At 30.9% G+C, this 21,847-nt stretch overlaps 2 protein-coding genes, 1 long non-coding RNA gene and 1 other non-coding gene across 4 annotated transcripts; 1 reads left to right on the top strand and 3 right to left on the bottom strand.

Annotated features, from left to right (window-relative positions):
• The first annotated feature begins 7,135 nt into the window (after positions 1 to 7,135).
• LOC107030877 lies at positions 7,136 to 7,776 on the top strand. The gene is made up of 2 exons (XR_001458164.2): positions 7,136 to 7,304; positions 7,391 to 7,776. It is a non-coding gene; the product is annotated as an uncharacterized LOC107030877 (long non-coding RNA).
• A 618-nt stretch (positions 7,777 to 8,394) lies between these two features.
• LOC107030836 (ferritin-3, chloroplastic-like) lies at positions 8,395 to 17,450 on the bottom strand. Its single transcript, XM_015232073.1, has 8 exons — positions 17,144 to 17,450; positions 16,000 to 16,083; positions 15,868 to 15,928; positions 15,563 to 15,649; positions 15,249 to 15,332; positions 15,113 to 15,163; positions 14,973 to 15,036; positions 8,395 to 8,429 (listed from the first exon to the last, which is right to left on the bottom strand). Exons 1-8 carry the CDS (start codon positions 17,404 to 17,406, stop codon positions 8,395 to 8,397), a joined length of 729 nt encoding a protein of 242 aa, XP_015087559.1. The 5' UTR covers positions 17,407 to 17,450.
• LOC114074107 lies at positions 15,404 to 15,508 on the bottom strand. Its single transcript, XR_003574589.1, has one exon. It is a non-coding gene; the product is annotated as a U6 spliceosomal RNA (small nuclear RNA).
• A 1,476-nt stretch (positions 17,451 to 18,926) lies between the features above and the next one.
• LOC107030872 (uncharacterized protein At5g01610-like) lies at positions 18,927 to 20,924 on the bottom strand. Its single transcript, XM_015232096.2, has 3 exons — positions 20,651 to 20,924; positions 20,015 to 20,069; positions 18,927 to 19,428 (listed from the first exon to the last, which is right to left on the bottom strand). Exons 1-3 carry the CDS (start codon positions 20,735 to 20,737, stop codon positions 19,055 to 19,057), a joined length of 516 nt encoding a protein of 171 aa, XP_015087582.1. The 5' UTR covers positions 20,738 to 20,924; the 3' UTR covers positions 18,927 to 19,054.
• Between the last annotated feature and the right edge of the window lie 923 nt (positions 20,925 to 21,847).

The raw sequence follows: 21,847 nt of genomic DNA, 5'->3' as shown, positions 1-21,847 counted from the left end.
ATTGATCTTAAACACTATAATGGACCAGATAAAATTATTATTGGGAATGGATCAAAGTTAGACATAATACATGTTGGGAACACATCCAAATCAGCTCTAAAATTAAAAGAAGTTATTGTAGTCCCTAAGATTGATAAGAATTTACTCTAAGTTAGTAAGCTTGCAAATGATAATTGTTGCACTCTTGAATTTGATTAAACTGACTTTGTTGTAAAAGACAAAAAGACAAGGACACTGCTGACCAAGGGAACTAAAAGGATGAACTTTATGCTGTATTTATGCTTTAACTGTTGCACATGATTGGAACACGTCAGACAACATGTGGCATACTAGATTAGGACATCCTAGTTTGAAGTCTTTAAAGTTTTTGAATAGTATAGTTGCATCAATATTAGTAATTGGAATAAAATGTCTACTGTTTGTTCTAGTTGTCAGTTGGGAAAGAGTTGTAAACTTCCTTTTGGTTTGAGACATAAAATTGAGAAAGAACCTTTATTGAAAATCCATTGTGATTTATGGGGTCCGCTCGTGTCGAATCTACCCAACATATGAAATATTATGTCATTTTTGTTGATGATCACACAAGATATACATGGATTTATCCACTGACAAAAAAATTTGAATTCTTTGAGATCTTTCTAAAATTTCAAAAAATGGTGGAAAAAGAATTTTCTAAAGAGAGTAAGATTTTTCAGTATGATGGAGGTGGTGAGCTTATCTAAATAGACTTCATTAAGCATTTGGAAGATCATGGCATTGTGAGATATTTCATGTCCTAACACACCTGAAAAAATGGAGTTGCAGAAAGAAAACATAAACATATTATGGAGACTGGCTTAACTCTACTACTTCATGCTAATTTACCTTTGTTTTTTTTGGATTGAAGCTTTCCTCACTGCAGTTTTACTCATCAATAGATTGCCTTCATCAATCCTAAAAATGATGTTTCCATTTGTTTAGTTGTATGGGGATAACCTGATTACAACAGTCTAAAAGTGTTCCGATGTAGATGTTTTCCACATATCAAGGGTAACAATAAGTTCAGTCCAATGACCTATCCTTGTATGTTCATTGGGTACAACAGCTTACACATAGGATATAGATGCTACCATCCCTCTACAAGGAGGGTTTACATAACCAGACATATTGTGTTTAATGAAAACACATAACCCTATGTGTATCTAAAGCAATCTCAGACTAACATTGATGTCTCACCTCACCTTGCTACTTTTGTTGAATCTTTTTCTAAACTGCAGGAACATGATAATTATGATTCATGGGAAGTACAGGCTTCTAGCCCACACATTACTAGTGATAATGCTGCTACATCTCATGTACTCATTGGTGATGAGAGTATTATTGACATCTCAGGCGCAGAATGAGATATTGAGGAACAGGTTGACGTTGATGATCCATATAGTAGTATTGAAAGTCCAGCTGGAGATTTAAATATGCCTGCAGCAGTGAGGAACAGGTTGCTCTTAAAGGTCCAGCCAATGATCATTGTCAAACAACCAATTTAGTTGATGTACCAGTTGACCATCAACTTGACAATGCTACACTCCAGTCCACTACCTTGGTTGATGTACAAGTTGAGGTACTTCCAGCACCACAAGGGCATCATATGATCACCAAGAACAAGGAGAAGGAACAACACTTGTCACTTGTTGCTCGGAGCAGCACAGAAATTGTGACAGAACCAAATACTACTAAAGAAGCACTAAAATCACTTCATTGGCTTGCAGCAATGCAAGAAGAGATTGATGCTTTACATACTAACGAGACATGGATTTTGGTGCCCAAATCTCCTGATATGAACTTTGTTGGATCAAAATGGGTGTTCAAGACAAAATTAAAAGTTGATGGAACAGTAGATATATATAAGGCCAGACTTGTGGCAAGGGGATTCTCGCAGCTTGAAGGGATAGATTTTGAAGAAACATTCAGTCCTACGGTTAAAGCAACAACTATTAGGATGGTTCTATCCAATGTTGTCAGTTCAAAGTGGGAAGTTAGACAACTCGATGTCAAAAATGCCTTTCTCCATGGCTTCTTACAAGAGGAGGTGTACATGAGTCAACCTCCTAATTTTATTGATCCCCGGTATCTTCAGCATGTATGTCTACTTAAAAAGGCGTTGTATGGTCTTAAACAAGCACCAAGAGCCTGGTTTGATAGGTTTAGCATGCATCTCTTACACCTTGGTTTCATTTGTAGTAAGGCTGACCCTTCCTTATTTACTTTGAAAACTCACAAAGGCAAAATATTTCTCTTGTTATATGTGGATGATATTATTGTCACAGGAAGTAATCCATCTTATGTCTCAGACTTGATTCTACAACTTGGGAAGGAGCTCGCCATAAAAGATCTTAACAAATTACACTTCTTTCTTGGAGTTGAGGTTAAGTATTTTGATATGGGCATCCACTTAAGCCAGAGTAAATATGTTGCTAAGCTGTAATGACTTTTGCAAAGGCTATAGTCACTCATTCGGCTCAAAAGCAAGGTCTACATGAAGTTGTGGGAAGCCTGGTTGAAACATCATTTTACAGAATGATAGTTGGGAGTCTTCACTACTTGACTCTCACAAGACCAGATATTCTCATGCTGTGAATTTAGCAAGTCAATTTATGCAAAATCCGAATAGTGCACATCTTCGAGGAGTGAAAAGAATTCTCAGGTACATCAAAGGCACTTTGCACTTTGGACTTAGACTTATTTTCACAATCACGATATGGGTTGTATGGGTACTCTGATGCTAATTGGGAAGATTGTACCACTACTAGGAGATCAACTACAGGCTATAACATCTACCTAGGTGCAAACTGTATTTCTTGGACGTCCAAGAAACAGTCCACAGTTGATCGTTCAAGTGCTGAAGCAGAGTATAGAGCACTTGCCTCCACTACATCAGAGATGACATGGATCATGTATCTACTTCATGATCTTGGGGTGTTTATTCGATCTGTACCTACATTGTATTGTGACAACATGAGTGTTTTGTACGTGACAGTTAATCCAGTTATGCATGCTAGAACTAAACATGTTGAAATGGACTATCATTTTGTTCGTGAGAAGGTGACTAGAGGACAACTTGTTACTCAATTTGTGAGGTCTAAGGATCAGCTAGCAGATATTCATATAAAAGCATAAACCAAACAGGTTTTTTGCTGAGTTTCGTCGCAAGCTAGGAGTTACAGTTCTTCGACTCACTAGCTTGAGGGGAAGTGTTGGAGAAAGCTGATGGAACGAGTCAAAGGAACAGGTTCGATGAAGGTTGTCTGACGAGTTAGAGTTTGAGTTACACTAGGACTAGACTACTCAATCCTAATTTATGTATAAGTCCATACTTTGTACGACTTAAATTGATGTAGTCGACTAGGATAAGGTGTACATAATATATTTGTGTTGTATTAGGATTCCTAGTGTAGCTAGTATAGGACTCTTCTCCTATATAAGAAGTATGTAACTCAATCATCAATACAATCCTTGATTCTTCACAAATCTGTGAGAATTCTAGAGAGTTAACCATGAGGGTCATAACATATGATGTAAATACTTGTTATGATATAAACTATTTTAGTGTTACCCTAGTTTATCAATTTTCACGCAAAACTCTATTTGTTTAGAAAATACTCATAAATATACTATTGAAAATATGATATAAAGCGTGATAACGATTGCGAATTATAAAATTCAAATTCGTATAAATATAATTATGATATATGATCTGAATTCATACATGTGTATCAAATTACAATGTCATGTTCATGATCAAGAGTGTAGCATTTTGTTTTATTAATTATGATGTCATATGTCATTTCCTTATGAAAATTAGTCGGTTTAATTTTCATATTTGGTTCATTCTTACCATTTGCTTCTCTCTTTTCTTTTTCTTTCTTTTTTTAAAAATAAATTGTTTTGATTGAAATTTCAACATATTATGATAGAGAATAAGACAAATATTAAAACTACTACATATACATGTCATGCTTTTAAAAATTACAGAAATTTCCCTTTAGAACACATCTTTCCTATTAAGTAATGTATTATTAGCGAATGTATACGAGAGTCGAGAGCTATGACAAATTCGAGATTTTTGTAATTGATAAACTTCTAATATATAATATAATTACCCTCAAATATACGAAATTTTTATACTTTATACTTTAAAAAAGTAATTTTTTCGATCCAATTAAATAATATTAAGAGTATTGAATCAAACTAATAAAGACAAGGACATTTTTTAGACAAATTACAAATTATCAATGATAGAGAATTTTTTGTCCAAATGATTACCAAGGAGCAATTTTATTCAATTTTGCATATTTAAAAAGCATGTTACCGTTTAGTAAAATAGTAAAGAAAAAGGGTCAAAAATACCCTTACTTCATTTTATTGGTTAATTATGCCCTTATCGTTAGTAATTTCACCATATAAACCCTTTATTTGACGGAAAGCCCCAAATCAATTCAAATTAACCCGATTTTAATAGATATTATCCGATTTTCTCTTTTTAATCCATACCCCACCCACTAAACCAAATGAGTCAATACCAAATTAAAACCCAAACCCATCTCTATAATATTATTTCATCTCCATCATCTTCTTCATCTCTAATCGAAAATTTAGATTACCTTAACACTTGCAATTTTCAAGAACTAATAAATGTGAATGAGAGAGGTCAGACAAGAAACCATTGACATTTCGTAGCTTCAATGCACCAATATCCTCAAGAGTCAAGAAGAACAAAAAACCCAACAAAAGCCTCAATCAAACAAGTCAAATCCTCCAAACAGTACTTTTTAGCCTTGGACCAACAATCTTAACCTCAGTACAACTAGTACACGAATCAAAACAACTATTTACATTCAATTTCTCCAATTTCGGACACATTGTATCTAAATTCTCCAATTGAAAATAATTTTCAAAATTTAAATTCGCGAGTACACAACAACTTACATGTAAGTAAGTTAACCCCGTACAACCATCAAGACTCAAATTTTTAAGCAATGGGAAAGATGTCTCCTTGAATAAATCATGTAAGGAATAAATTTTTTAACCCATTTTTCATAAATGGTGAAGGAGGTAACCTGAATCCTGGATATTTTGACTTTAAATTAAAAAATCTTAAAGATTCACTATTTATAGCCCCAAATCTAACTTAAATAGAGTTGAAGAAGATGAAAGAATATTAGAGAGATGGATTTGAGTTTTAATTTGGTAATGATTCATTTGGTTTAGTGGGTCGGGTTTGGATTGAAAAGAGAAAATCGGATAATTTCAATTGAAACGGGTTAATTAAAATTATTTTGGAGCTTTCCGTCAAATGAGAGAGATATATGGTGAAATTAATAACGATATGAATAAAATTAACTTCACTTTAACAATAAGAACATAATTAACAAATAAAATAAAATTAAAGATATTTTTGATCCTTTTCCCCATAAGAAAAGATTCTAATATAAGATTTAAGAAGCATCACACTTTCCCTTTCCATATACCAAACCGAATAAGAACATAATTTTGGGTAAAAGTAAGTAAAGGAGTTGGTTAATTGTCAATCCAAGCATTTCCTGCTCACTACATTACAAGAACTGGTTAATCCACATGCATTGGAAAAAGTAACCAATTAAATATCATTTATTTATAAGTTATAAATTACTTTTTATGAATATATATTAATTCTTAAATATACTTATCAAAATTTCTTACTGAACGATACATATACTAATTATCTTGTTTGATCACAAGCACATAAAATTGATGATTATTTTTGTGATAAAAGAATTTTAGAAGTTGGTGTACTCCATTTATTTTATTTTATTTTTATTTCATGTAACATAATTTAATAGGATACGTGGAACTTGAGGAGAATATGAATTTTTAGAATTATCCACTTAAACATGCCATTATATTATATTTCTATGACTTTAAAAATATGTTATATATAATAAATTAAAAAATTAAAATTAAACAATTTCGAAGTATGATTTACTTTTTAAAAAAGACCAAGAAAAAGAGTGTCAAATTGCATAGAAGTACAATTTTTTTTGTTATCATCTGACATCTTTTTCTTTCTCGGTGTGTCAAGGGTTATGTACAAATTTCTTAATTAATTTAGCTAGTTGCTTGACTTTTAAAACCCTGAATAAGATTTTCTCAAATCTTATCCATTAGTTAATGAAATCATGACATTAATTTTCGCCAAATATTGTGATACAATATATTGAAATTGTTTCTTTTAATTAGAGTTTTGAGTTTGAGTTTTGAATAAGAAAAATTCTTGGCAAGGAACACTTTCCATTACAAATGGGATCGGACCCTATACGATCGAATTCGGAATAATCGGGCTCTAATACATATATCAAACTTCAATTAAAAAAAGCATTATGACATTACGATTTTCAAGATTTATCTAAGGCTTAGCTTAAAATCCCACTACTCGTCGTATTTGGTTTGATATTGCTACCACACATGACTTCTAGTCATGATAATATTACTAAGGAACGTCTTTATGAGAAATCGAGAAAATAACTAATTATTTAGAGAAAAAAACCAATGTGAGCAAATAAAGATTGATGGTCAAGCAAACAAAAATGCAAAAACTAATGAAATTAAGGAAGTAATAAATAAAAGAAAAGCCAACAAACCGTTTGACCAAGGGTCCCATTATCACCACATCTAAGAAACAATAGGACCTGGAATCTTTGATCAAAATAATAAGTAGCAAAACAAAAATACAAAAAAAATATGCCTACTCAACATGTCTATTTCCTTCCCATAAATATTCAGATATTTTTTTTCAAATTTTTTTAAATCACAATAAGTACTATTAAACTATTTCTATGATTTCCTAATTTTATTTATAGAAAGTCAAGTATAATTTGTCTGAACATAAAAAAACTTTTCCATCTTATTGGATGTTGTTTTCTACTTTGTCTAATCCTTTTTGGACTTTCTTCTATTAAAAGATTATTTATATTAAAAGAGTACTCAGTGGCGAAGTCAGAAGTTTCCTAAAAATATTTATGTATGAAAAATAATTTTTAATCTATATATTTTTTGTATACATACTATAATTTTTCGACGAAGAGTGTTCAATTGACCAATCATTCACTACATGTCATGACATATAAATACCAACAAGGTCAAAGAGATGGTTTGTGTAGAAAAGGAAATGAGGAAAACTTGGCTCTGGTTCAACTTCAATAGTTCATTTCTACTTCCTACTAAGAGCTTCAACTTCAAGAACTCATTTTTATTTTCATCTAAATGCAGTTCTCTTAATGTTAGAAACAAAGGTAAAGTACACTCACTGAAAATTTTGAATTATTTTTTTGGTATTTTTGTCACATCTTAAGGCCTAATTTGATGGTTGTAATGACAGGGAGTAGAAGTGGATTGGTGAATCTTTACAAGGATATGGAGGCTTGTGCAGGATACAATGATATACAAGTTATGTGGGAGATGATTCACTCCAATGTCAATGAAACCAAATGCAAGAAAAGGCCTCTTTGTTGGAGATTTCTTAACAAAATTAGAGTTTAATACATATAGAATGTGCTTGTTTCTTTCTCAAATGAATTGAGACCTCATTAAGTATAAGTCAAGTTTGCTTAGACATCATCTAGTTGTTTTGATTATGTCCTCTGTTCCATCATTGTGCATTGGATGGACGATGAGGGCTCGTATTGACTATGATAAGATCTTTACTCATAGTTGGTGCAGTCACATGTAAGTCATAAGTGGAATGGAACTTTTGAATTGTGGGTACATGATCCTTCCTTTACATGTGAGACGACCTATTGCTCTTGCAGTTTGGGATCCTCATTTTGATCATCAATATTCGACTTCTTCTTTAAGTTGTTCTTTTGATCAACCCCAAAGTTTTTAACTCTTTTGCTGATTTTCCTAGTTCTGTTAACGACATCATGACTGGGGATAGATGGAAGCGAGATTTCAACCCCCTTGACGGATGGCCCTTTATATATTTCTACAGGTATAGGAGTAGTCGAGAGGTATGTAAAATTAGGTCTTAGACCTAACTCTCCAAAAGCTAGGTCAAACGAATAAGGATTGTACAAGCCTACTAACAATACGAGACTCTTTCATTCTTCAACTAGGAACACCTTTAGTAAAGATTACATCTACTTAGCAATAAACTAGCAAATTTAGCGAGATGAGAGCAATGGTTTAATTCCTCATCAAACTACTTTTATTTCTTGAAAGCAAGCTTCCATATTATTCTTCTAGGATCAAGTCTATACATGACTTGAATTTGAATTAACATAAATATATATTACATTATAGGACTACAACATAGTAGAGCCTAATAATCTTAAGATAAAGTAGCCTGAACTGGGAGACCTTCAAGCTGCACCATTATATATATTAATGTAAAAGCATCTGATCAAAGTGCCACACTCCTGTAAGTAAAGAATAAATATATTATTTTTAATATATTAGGTAGGTATATTACTTAGTTAAGTCCAAAACAGTGTGAGTTTAGTTACCACTCACTCTGTTTCAATCTGTTTGGTTGGTTTTAATTAGATACAAAGTTTAAAAAGGTAAAAGAAGATTTTTGAATCTTGTGTTCTTAAACCAAAGATACACGTGGAATGTAACAAAATGTTCTTTAACATTGTGGTCTTAAACATGACACGTGGAAAGTAAGAATCTAAAAATTGCCAAAAAGGGGAAAAACATTATTCTTGAAACGGGATGAAAAGAAAACTAAGACTAAAAAATTAAAACGAGGAGCAGTAAGTTAGAGAGTGTTGTTCATCTTGTATTCCAAACATACTTAGAACAAAACTTTGAACATCTTTGTAAGAAAACAAAGTTTAAGAACATTTCACAACTAGAAAATTAAAACTAGTAGCGAAACTAGAATCAGAAATAGATTTTAAAAAAAAAATATACGAAATATTTTTTTAAAGAAGAATTGTTGTTAATATGTGTCTAAAGAATCTTACTGATTCCAACAAACTTTGCAGAAACACGAAGTTACCAAGTTTAATGAACCAGTGAAGAACAAAAGAATAGAAGAACTGAAATTAATTCACAAATCTAAAGTTTGTAAAACACGTACCAGAATCTGGAAAATTTTTAATAGGAAAAAGATCAAGTCCACTGAATTCACAGTGTCCCCTTAAGGAAATTATTCCCCTCTAGTATCCGAGGTTTGATTTGGAATATGACCTCCCAGGGTAAAATGATCTCAATCACCAGAGTATAGATACCAAAAACTCCGGTGTCAGCGAACCACTCAACGACAGTAAAGTACACTTAGAATACTAGATTTAGTAGTTGAAGAAGAAGTCCATAAATTCTATTTAAAATGAGAGGAAATCCCTCAATTTATAGAAAACAAAGGATAGTGCGAAAAGGTTCTTATTGTGCCTTACCGGAAAGGTCACAAACCTTTGAAAAAGTCACAATCTTTCAGAAAGGTCGTCATCTTTCATAAAAGTCACAACTTTCCATAAAAATCACAACTTTTCATAAAAGTCGCAACTTTTCATAAAAGTCACAACTTTTCATAAAAGTCGCAACATTTCATAAAAGTCACAACTCTTTATAAAAGTCGCAACTCTTCATTTTCCATTCACACCTTTTTAAAATCCAACAATCCCCCGCATGAATGGGGAATGACTCGAAGACAGAGAAACGGACAAGTATGTGTACTTTACAAGCAAGAATTAATTGCATCTGGATAAGTAGGTTTCCCCTTGGACTTTCCGTAGTGAACATATGTCGGATATACTCGGTCAATCGGTAGATGCGATATCTTTGAACCGTCGAACTTTGGTGTATACCTAGACAACCATATGTCACACAATTAACCCTTTACCATTTATGGTTCTTACGGTTGTGTTCGTTTTAGCCATGAACACCTCCTGGTTTCATGAGTGTATAGAGAGATGGGCTTTTGACAATCATCTTCTTTGAAGCGGCTTACACTTCACACTCACATAGGTGATTTCTAACCGTGTTATCGCGTAGATACACTATTTGGTCAACTCTGCCAAACTTAGCAAATCATTAAAACCATTAAGCTTTATTAACTCATTAACAAGCCTTAATGTTGTATCCTTGTCCCTGAGCATTGTCTTCATCATGAGAATGGATTGAGTTTATTGACAATGCCGAACCGTCATTCACAACTTTGTTTTTCTCCTTGAATCTAGCTCTTGGGATCTCCAGTCTGCTAGATAGAGTTACCGCCATGATGACTTGTCCTAAGCCGTAAATTCATTCCCTTAGATGATCTTTTAACTTTCTCTCTAGTTAGGCCTTTTTGTAAGTGGATCCGACACATTATCCTTTGACTTTACATAGTCAATTCTGATAATTCCACTAGAGAGTAGTTTTCTAACAGTATCATGTCTATGTCGTATATGACGAGACTTTCCGTTATACGTCATGCTCCATGCCCTACCTATTGCATCTTGACTGTGAAAGTGTATGCATACTAATGCCAATGGTTTGGGCCAAAATAGAATATCTATCAAGAAATTCCGGAGTCTTTTAACTTATTCACCGACCTTATCTAGAGCACCTAGCTCAAAGATCATTGTAGAGCTAGCGATACATGTCTCTTTTGAAATATTTCTAAGAGACTGCTCCTCTACCAATAGTAAATACATATCCACTCGTGAATTTTACTTCATTCTTCCGATGATTCAATTTGCATCACTATATCTTTCAATATTGTTGGATATTGTTATAATGCAAGACATAGTTTTAAGTATTATTTTAAATACTCCAAAACTCTATTTATTGTCATCTAATGAATTTATTTGGGATCACTTGTGAACGGACTCAGTTTAAAATAGCAAATGCTATATCTGATCGCACACACTATATGATATACATCATGCTTCCCAAAAATCTAGCACAATCCAATTGTGAGTCACTTTTGTTTTCACTCTTTTGAAATGCAAAGCTCACATTTATTGGACACTTGACAATATTGACATTCAAATATTTGAACTAGTTAAGTACCTTTTCAATGCAATGAGACCGTGAAAATGCTAAACATTATGGAGTTCTACGAATTCTTATATCTAAGATCGCATTAGCAACTCCAATAATTTTCATTCCACTTGCTTTATAGCATACGTTTAGTAGCATTTATGTCATTAGTGTCTCTATTGATGATCAACATATCACCAATATACAAACAAACAATGACCTTATGATTTTAATGTGAACACATTTATCACTTCCATCATTCTTCAATCCATTTGCCGACATGGTTTGATTGAATTATGTCATTGTTTTGGTGCTTCCATAATGTGACTTAACAAGTTCACATACTTTCTTTTATTTACCAGGTACCACAAAACCCTCGGGTTGTTCCATGTAAATTTCTTCCTCCAATTCTACATTTAAGAAAGTTCTTTTCACATTCATTTGATGAATTTGGAGGTCATATACCACAGTAATAATTTTTGCATCCGAATGGATGTAATTCTAATTACTAACGAGTATATATATCGACAAGATCAAAATTTTTTTTTTTTTTCTAAAGCCTTTGACACAAAGTCTTGCTTTATATTTTTCAACAGTTCCATCAACTGTTATTTTTCCTTCTAAAGATTCATTTTGAACCCAAAGGTTTATTTTCTTGAAGAAGATCAATTAACTTTCAATATTGTTTATTGACACCATCTTTCCAAAGGATGAGTCTACAGAAGACACAGAAAATGTTACAAAATCATATTCGAAGGAAGTAAATGTCCTTTAACATTTTACTAAGCCTCTGAATCTCTTTATTAAGTACATTATCCTTTTCATTTCTTAGGCCTTTTAGACCCTTCTCTAGACTACTCAAGTCTAATTTTACAGTCCACAGTCATAGGTCCTATTTTAATTCTTTTAGGAATAGGATCTTGGACTTTGACTAGATACCCCCACACTTTGAAATATTTCAAGTTGGATTTCCTTTCTTTCCATTTCTCATATGGAAAAGATTGTATTCTGATCAAACAAAATCGCTTTCTTTCTAAAAGGACAAAACTTTTTGTTGATTCCTTTTGCAGTAAGGATAGTTCCTCCACACAAGTTTTGTGTAAACCCGAACTTATAAATAATGCATCGATCATTTCTTTCAACGTTCGGTTTTTCATTAGATTGAGGTGAATATGGCAGTAGTTTGATATTTCACTTTCCAAACATATTTCTGCACAATGAGATTTATACTCTCCATTCTAATCACTTCTTATATATTTTTTTTCACACTGATTTTCAACTTTGATATTACATTGTCTAGACATTTCTATTGCTTCATCCTTACCATTTAGCAAAGACAGTCATTTCTAATGCAATTCTCAATAAAAGTAACAAATACTTTTTCTCACCATGAGATGGTGTTAACTTCATATCATCAATGTCAGTGTAAATCAATTCTAAGGGATTAGAATTCCTTTCAACAGATTTATAAGAATGCTCAACATACTTAGATTCCACAAAAACTTGACATTTTTATTTATTGCACTCAAAGTTAGGTAAAACTTCTAAGTTGATCAGTTTTTTCTTACAAGGTTTTGTAATTGACATGCCCCAAGTGTTCATGTCACAAACATTGACTCAAGCAAGTAAGAACAAATAAAAACATTGAGTTTGAAAAGCTATTCGCGAGGTAGCTTTTTCCTCACTAATATTTTGTTCCTACTTCTTACAATTTTGTGTGATACAAACATTGTTTAGATTGTCAAATATCCTTTCACAAGGACATTTCCATAACTTTCAATGTGATTGTTATAGAACTACCTATGAACAAAGTTTCATCGGGTTCAATAAAGAGAATATAGTCCAACTGTTATTTTTATAAAAACATAACAAATGACTATTCACCAATATTCATGTCTATGCAAATACTTTTATTATAATAGACATCTTTTCATTAAAAATCACAACATTTTAAGTGATTTTTTTTTTCATAAAAAAAAACACAATTATTTTGAACAAGTATATATATAATTTGGATGTTTCATACTAGTCACACTATATACTAGTAATAGAGAAACTCAACAACCACAATACCAAATATACTCCAAGAATTTTGTGGGTATAACATAATACAAAAGTATCATTAAATTTCATATCTTTTGTTCCAAAGTTAAATTAGACACCAAGTCTAATCATAAGCAAATAACCCCCACATTTCAAATGTGATCTCAAAAATATTTTTCAAGTATTTGAAAATAGTTTCTCCACATATTTTAATGTTGGAAACATTATTCTACGAAAGAATTATAGTGCTGCAATTCTCTTTGACAATGTTTACGCAATGTCAAAGTTCATTCCATAGAGACACAAAATCACCAATTCTAAGTCACTGGTATTTTTTCTCTATCATAAATAGAGATGCCACTTAGTATTTTAAATATTAACAATAAGGACAAAACAAAATTGTACAATTTATTTCTATGTTACATTGAAGTTTATAGAAAATCAAAAGTACAACACTGACTTATTATGTGAAGTTTTCATATTCTTCAAACCAATTGCAAAGTCCAATTTATCCAGAGTATAAAACCACAAAAGTTTTTAGTCTACAAAAATCAGACACACTAACATTTCTCATGGAGTACAAAACTACAAAAGTCTTTTTTTCTCCAAACAGAATAACACATATTCTTTATCACATAGAAATGTTTTTCTTATCAAATAGTCTTCCAACTATAACAATTTGACATACTATTTTATCAAACAAAAATATGAATCTCTCATTTTTGCAAACTAAAGAATTTTAAAAGCAACAATATCTGCGAAGTAAATTTCATTCCACAACATATGGTTTGCAAATCTTTTTCCAAAGATACACATAATAAAAAAAATAAAAAAATCAAATATGATTACTCTTAGAAACTATTTTCCTCCTTAGATAATTTAATAAGAAGGTTACCTGGTAATCTTTAAACGGAATACCATAAAAAAATTTTGTTACATTCTCACTTCGACTTTGCTAAAACAAAGCAACGAATTATGGAGAAGTAATGCATTTATCTTCTACTTCCATGATCAGATTCTCTCAATCAGTAGAATACAAATAAAATACTAACAGTATAATAATTTCCTTAAGATTGTTGTTCATCTTGTATTCCAAACATACTTAGAGCAAAACTTTGAACATCTTTGTAAGAAAACAAAGTTTAAGAACATTTCACAACTAGAAAATTAAAACTAGTAGCGAAACTAGAATCAGAAATAGATTTGAAAAAAAAATATACGAAATATTTTTTTAAAGAAGAATTGTTGTTAATATGTGTCTAAAGAATCTTACTGATTCCAACAAACTTTGCAGAAACACGAAGTTACCAAGTTTAATGAACCAGTGAAGAACAAAAGAATAGAAGAACTGAAATTAATTCACAAATCTAAAGTTTGTAAAACACATACCAGAATCTGGAAAATTTTTAATAGGAAAAAGATCAAGTCCACTGAATTCACAGTGTCCCCTTAAGGAAATTATTCCCCTCTAGTATCCGAGGTTTGATTTGGAATATGACCTCCCAGGGTAAAATGATCTCAATCACCAGAGTATAGATACCAAAAACTCCGGTGTCAGCGAACCACTCAACGGCAGTAAAGTACACTTAGAATACTAGATTTAGTAGTTGAAGAAGAAGTCCATGAATTCTATATTAAAATGAGAGGAAATCCCTCAATTTATAGAAAACAAAGGGTAGTGCGAAAAGGTTCTTATTGTGCCTTACCGGAAAGGTCACAAACCTTTGGAAAAGCCACAATTTTTCAGAAAGGTCGTCACCTTTCATAAAAGTCACAACTTTCCATAAAAGTCACAACTTTTCATAAAAGTCGCAACTTTTCATAAAAGTCACAACTTTTCATAAAAGTCGCAACACTTCATAAAAGTCACAACTCTTCATAAAAGTCGCAACTCTTCATTTTCCATTCACACCTTTTCAAAATCCAACAGAGAGTATATATCATACCATGTCCTTTTCCAACCCTCCTTAGCTGAGTTACATAATCTGCAATTTTCTTAATAGCCTCAACCTGCCATAACCAGTAGCATGATATATAATGTGTAAGAATAAGCAAAGGATCCTTCATTGTTAACAATTAAATTTACCTGCTCAGCCAAAAAATCTTTCATTTCGGAGTCATTGTTTCGATCAGCCACCTGTTGTACATCAAGACTGAAGTGTAAGCATAAGCAAAGGATACCATTTAGGCAATTTGACACTTGAAATTGTGTCTGATATGACGAAAAAGAAGAGGTTTTTTATGCTATGCAGGGTCAGGAGTTTCTCATTTGTTAACTTCTCCAAGGACAATGCTAGTTCCATTGCTGCATATCACAAACAGATAGAGTTAATAACATGCACAATGCGACATACAGAAGATGGAAATTACCGACTTTATAAAGTTGGATCATTTCTTGATTTGTGTGTGTCATTTTTGTGATGGGGTTATGATAAACTTTTCTGTATCGTTCCAATTTTATCAGATGTGTCTAAATGGGCACATTATTGACTCGAGAGGTTACTATGCTCATAAAAGAATCCAAGAAAACTAACCGATACAACGCGTCTCCCTTATCAACATGATCAAATTCAGAGGGAGGCATCATAATAGAGTGTAGCTTCACTCTTCCTCCTCGGATGTTCTATTATTCATATGAAGCAAAAAAAATAAACTTCTGATCATTTATGTGACTATAAATCATGTAATTAACCGTAAAAGGGGAATTGTAAAGCTAAATTATTTTCAACTAAGGAAATGCAACACTCCTTTTGCGATGTACTAAAACAGAAAATATGTCACATAAATTGAGACACATGGAGTATAGTGTCCTTTTCAAAATTTATGATTGTGCAAGGTGACCTGATAATGCATAAACTTCTCAGCATGTTCCTTTTCTTCTTCACTTGACTCCTTGAAGAATCTGGTACAAAATTTCTCTATTAACACATGAACATTGAAAAATATGGAGATTGATGATTTTCTGGTCATTACTTTGCGAGGCCTTTTAGAGCTACGTTGTACCTGTCAAAGTAGGCGTACATGGCGTGGTATACATACGAAACATTGTACTCCACACTGAGATCAAATACATAATGAACTCAATAAGCAAAACAATTAACTTATATATATGTATGGAGAAATATTTTCACGCCTTCATTATATTTTAACTTGTTATAACAGATAACATATCTTATTTTCTAGGTTACCAGTCTCACCTTCTGAATAATTACACGTAACTATCTTTCAGGTGATCTTTTTCACTAGGTGTATAAAAGTTAATCTTATATACATATATATACCCATGATTTTCCTTTAACTCCCTATTTGATTTCCATTGTTTAGACAGAGTACATACATCCATGTGAGTACTAAAACACTGTAACAAAAACAACTTTTAGAAACATTAAATATTGAGACTAATAAAAAGAGTGTTAAAGTTTTTACCGGCATTAGTTAAGTGTCATTAGAATCAATGTCGCTAAAGGTTTTAGGGACATATACAAAGAGTGACAATTGCCGCTAAAAATACATATATAGCGCCAATTAAAAATTAATGCCGCTAAAGGTCATTTTTATTGTAGTGAAAGAAACAGAGGTTAGGGGTTTCTGATTTACTGTGATTCATCTTATCTAAAAACTTAAAAAGCTATTAAAAATTAACATACTTTTATTTACTTAACTATACATTCAACACGTTCATTCATGCGCGATTTAATTCTTTTCTTTCATGTGAGAGAACACCTAAAAATTCATTTTGATTAAGATATCATGATATGTTGTGTGCCATCTCATCTAAATCTTAAATTGTGAAAAGATCATATTTTATTTATTTAACTTCAATTCTACTCTTACTAGTTCAATTATATATTTTACTTCTCTTTTTAGTACAATAAAAATATCATTTTCTCTATTCGTAACTCTTTACTTATAATATCTCATGTAACATGCGTTTAAGCGCACAGAATCATGTTTTTCATACTGTATACAAAAAATTTGAAGATTTTTTTTCTTATTTTCTATAAACTTTGTCTCTAGTCAAACTATAACGAATAAAAAACGTAAAGAGTGGTAAACAAACACCAACAACCTTAACATGTATAGCTAAATCACAAAAAGATCGAAGGGAAGAACTGACTTGATCTGCTCATTGATAGCAGCTTCACATTCATCCTCGAATCTTTGTCGAGCAAGTGAAGTTTGTAGTGTGATAGGAACCATAAATTCTTCTTTGTTAACTTCATCAAATGGCTCAAACGCAACACCAGTAAGTGAAACATCAGATGTTGCACAAAGTAATTTGAATTGTTTCTTAGGAAAAACAACATTTGAAACAGAAGAAAGCGATAACGATAAATTTTTCAATGGAGTAATAAAAGTAGTAATAGCTGAAACTGCCATTATTTCAGAATTTAGAAAAATTAATTAATAAGAAAGATGATAATTTTTAAATATTCAAGATTGAGATTAGCATTGATAAGATATATATAGAAAGTTGGTTGATGAGAGTATTCAAGTAGAGTACGATTTAATTGAACCGACGAGGGAGCGAGGCGTGTGGCGGGCTCGTGGCCGTAATAAAAAGAAGTTGAATAGTTAAGGGTACAAAATTGGAAAATTCCGGAATACGTCGTTATCATCTTACGTGTTATTGAGTATTGTCCTTGATTAGAGTACCATTTTTATTCGTCATATTATATTTTTTTGAAAGTTCATTAAATTAATTTTAAAAGTTAAATTAGATTATATTAATTTAATATTTTAAATAAAAAATTTAAATATAAAAAAATATTATAGATTGCAATTTTTTGCATATCAATATGATAAAAAAATATATTATAAAATGATAGTCAAAGTTTTTATCCTTTGAGTCTAAAATAGGAAATTATGACAAATAAAAGTGGAAGGAAGGAGTATTAGACTTTTGTTTTCCCATTTTCTTAGGGTCGTTAAGTTTGATCACAAATTTTTTTTTTTTGGATTTTTTTTTTGAAAATTAATGGTTTGTCGTTTAACTTATTACTCCCTCCGTCCCATTTTATGTGGCACCATTTCCTTTTTGATCAGTTCAAAAAAGAATGTCACATTTCCTTATATGGTAAGTATTTAAAGGTACATTTCTTTTTTATCTTTGTTGGTCCCACTTAATTAAATTATACTAATCTAATACATTTATAAGAAGAGAGAAAAGTGAATTTACTTTTTTGAAGGGCAATTTGATAAATATTTTAAAGTCTTCTTTATTTCTTAAACTCCGTGCCGGATCAAATTTTGCCACATAAAATGGGACGAAGGAAGATTACTTATCAAATATATATTTGACAAATATTTCAAATATACATATTTTGTACTCTCTTCCTCCACTATTATTTGACAGATATACTAAAAATAGTTATTCAAAATTAATTGTTAATTTAAACAATCAAGAAATAATTAGTCACTTTTTTCAATTTTGCCTTAATAATTGCATAACTACTGGTTGCAAAAAATATTGACCATTTTAAAGTTATAAGATTACTTTAATGTGAAAAAAATTGTTTTTACGGTTTTCAAAAAGTATAAAATATTTTAATAATGATTGATAGTAAGGTTCAATTAGTCAAATTGCACATTATATCAAAAAACATTAAATAATGTGAATATTCTTATCCTGACAAATAATAGTGGACTGGAGTATGATTTTTATCTAAGTTTGTTCTCAGAAGTCACTTTTAATTACAAGTAGTAATTGTAGTTTGTTGGATACAAATTACTGGTATTTTCCTCTTGTTTATAATAATAGTTGTCATGACTTTTTATCCAATAAATTCATTATAAAATGATAATACGAACTTATGAATCTCTTTTTTTTAATTTTTAACACATAGTAATGTATTGCCATGCTAATCAAGAAAGTCTAAAACATATTTGTAAAAAGAAGATCTCTCACAAAAAATCATAAAACTAAAAAAAAATTATACATTACCTATAAAATCAATTCTCCCCAAAATTTTAACAAGAAAGTATCATATTATACGAAAAACTCAATGTTGAGAGTTAGTTGATCTCACTAGAATTTGTCTATCCCAATTCCATCTCTAATGGCTTCATATGCATTTCTTGGACGTGTTCTCCTCAATCCAGCAGTGAAATGAATTTCTGTTTGTTCAAACAAAATAACACTAACTGTTATAAAAAGGAACATTACTTTTGTTTTCATTCCTTCTATTTCATCTAACTTTCCCTTCTCTATATGTACACTAACTGTATTATTGAATCGTACAATCGATGCATCTCTATATGTAATTTCACATATCTCCGGTAGATGGACAGTAAGTTTCTTTGTCTCTTCATTAAACTCGTAGTTTGTTGCTTCGCGAGGGAAAATGCCCGTTGGAATTTCATACTCCTTTAGTAGCTCTGGTAATGGCCTTTGTGTTTTTCCTACAAAATATATAGTAGGGATCATCATCCTTACATAGAACTCTCTAACTGCTTTAACTATCAGATGAGATAGTAACATACTTCAACATTGTATCATGGCATTAAAAGGATACCAAGGTGATAAGGAGATAATTTTGTTGATAAAATAAGTTAAACTTTTAGATGAAATGCTCACGCAGTTTATTTCAATATTATGAAATAAAAATAAAATAAACAGTGGTGTAACTTTTAAGAACCAAAATTTGGAAAGAAAAAAAAAAGAGCGAAAAGGAGTAGGGGCTAATTGAGTTTTTGAGAGAAATCATTGAAACACCCCCTAGTTGGAGTGAATTATTTGTTTCATTTCTGAACTATTGATAATCTTAAAGCACGACTTATACTTCTTCGATTTGTCACATGACATAACAAGTCTTGACCCCTAAACTTGGTGAGAACTTAAGGATGTATTCAAGTTCAGTTAGTCAAATATAAGGGCGTTTCTATTGCTGTTAATATATAGTTCGAAAATGAATCTAATAATTCACGTCAAGTTTAAAGGCGTTCTCAATACTTCTCTCTCGATCGAGTTATCAGGCAGAAGACTAACCTTTCATTTTGTTCACGAGCTTTTTGGTTCCTCCAGTAATACTGTTTTGCAAGTTCTAATTTTGAAGGAGAAAAAGGTCAGAATAAAGAAAAAATATAAAAGTTCCATGTAGCCCCAAGTAAGATTATTGTTTAAGATGACTAGCCGTTTTGTTCCTCCAACAATTTTATGTGCAGTACCACTATATTTGAAAAACAAATTATGCCAACAAAGACATTTATATTAGAATCTAGGTTATCAAATTGATGAATTTCGAATATCTAATAATTATAATTATAAATAATAAAACTCAACAAAGTACCATATTTCCCATTTCTCACATCCCCATCTAATTTCTCATCAATTCTGTCATCCTCACGTGGAAGTAAATAACTTTTTTTCCTCCAAATAAGATTATAAAAAAGAAACAAGATCACAAAAAACTCTAGAACAAACATGTATGCTATAAAAGAAAAAAGAAAACAAAATTTTCATATGAATTCTATATATTTATAAACCCTCTAAAACACAATAAAATTCAATCTTCATTACCAAATCATAAATTAAACATAAGTAATTAATTATAGAATTCCAATATCAAATCCTTCAAAATTTGAACAATCAAATAAATAAAACGTAAAAAAGAAAATTACATACGTTAAGATCATTGGTGACGGAATTGAATTCCTTGCCAGCTTTCTGACCAATCAAATACGAACCTGCCTTGTTCATCACCATATCCATTGCTAATTATTATATTTATTATTATGTTGTCTAATCTCTTTATCTTTTTTTTTCGAATTGGATCTACGCTTCGATACTTTTGATGTTTTTTTAGAAATTCAAAATCATTTAATGATTTCGGTATTAAAAATTAGAGAATTCTTATTATTCTCTTCTCTTAGCACAATTTAGAAAGAAAGAAGGGGGAGGGAGGGTGTCTGAGCAAGAAATTTCGGTAGCTAATTATGATATAACCAATCCTTTTCTAGTGGATTAAATTAAATATGAGGATCTAAATTCATATTAACATTTTTTATGATTTAAATACTTTTTTCTCAATTATTTTGAATAAAAAATAATAATAATAAAAAAGTTGGTATATATCATGAATTAACAAAATGAGTATGAGGCTATAGCACGAATATGAAATTAGAGAGTCCGAAACTTAAAGGATACAAAATATTAACAAAAATTTCAAAACGGTATATAAAATTTTATATTAACCAAAACGGTAAAATCGCTGCAGGTGCAGCGACTTACCTCACCTGAAAAAGTAAAATCGCTGCCTCAGCAGCGATTTTGCAAAAAAAGTTTTTTTTTGATAAAAAAATGAAATCGCTACCTAAGCAGCGATTTCAAAATTTTGCTTCTTACAAATCGCTGCATTTTATATTTTAATTATATATTTTTTTTAAAAAAATAAGGTATATCGCTACCAGTGCAACGATTTATAAAATAATAAAAAAAATTCTTAAAATCGCTGCCAGGGCAGCGATTTATAAAATTTTTTTTTTTTATAAAATAAATTGCTGCCAGTGCAGCGATTTATTTTATAAAAAAAAAATTTATTAAATCGCTGCAGGAAGCTATTTTAAAAAAAAACAAAAATTTTAAAAAATATGTTAAAACAGCGATTTTATATAAAAAAAAATTTATAATCTTTTTTAAAATTTAAATATATAACTTATAAGAAAATATACATTATTTTAAAAAAATTAAAAATAAGTAAAGTAATAAATATATTTTCTTTCTAAAAAAAGATACTATATTGAATTTAAATTTAAATAATATTTGAATTCAAATAATTAATTTTTTTAAATAAAAAATTAAAGGCAGCAAAATTATTGAATT

Source organism: Solanum pennellii, chromosome 9 (assembly GCF_001406875.1).
Source record: "Solanum pennellii chromosome 9, SPENNV200".
NCBI classification, from domain to species: domain Eukaryota; kingdom Viridiplantae; phylum Streptophyta; class Magnoliopsida; order Solanales; family Solanaceae; genus Solanum; species Solanum pennellii.
This window is presented reverse-complemented; position numbering and strand designations above follow the sequence as displayed.

Coding starts and splice junctions, on each gene's coding strand:
- LOC107030836 (XM_015232073.1), bottom strand. CDS start 17,406: ATGGCAGTTTCAGCTATTACTACTTTTATTACTCCATTGAAAAATTTA. Junction 15,929..15,999: donor GCTCTAAAAGGCCTCGCAAA/GTAATGACCAGA, acceptor ATTTTGTACCAG/ATTCTTCAAGGAGTCAAGTG. Junction 8,430..14,972: donor GAGGGTTGGAAAAGGACATG/GTATGATATATA, acceptor CTTTACTTACAG/GAGTGTGGCACTTTGATCAG.
- LOC107030872 (XM_015232096.2), bottom strand. CDS start 20,737: ATGGATATGGTGATGAACAAGGCAGGTTCGTATTTGATTGGTCAGAAA. Junction 20,070..20,650: donor CCGTCACCAATGATCTTAAC/GTATGTAATTTT, acceptor CTTCAAAATTAG/AACTTGCAAAACAGTATTAC. Junction 19,429..20,014: donor GCTCGTGAACAAAATGAAAG/GTTAGTCTTCTG, acceptor TATATTTTGTAG/GAAAAACACAAAGGCCATTA.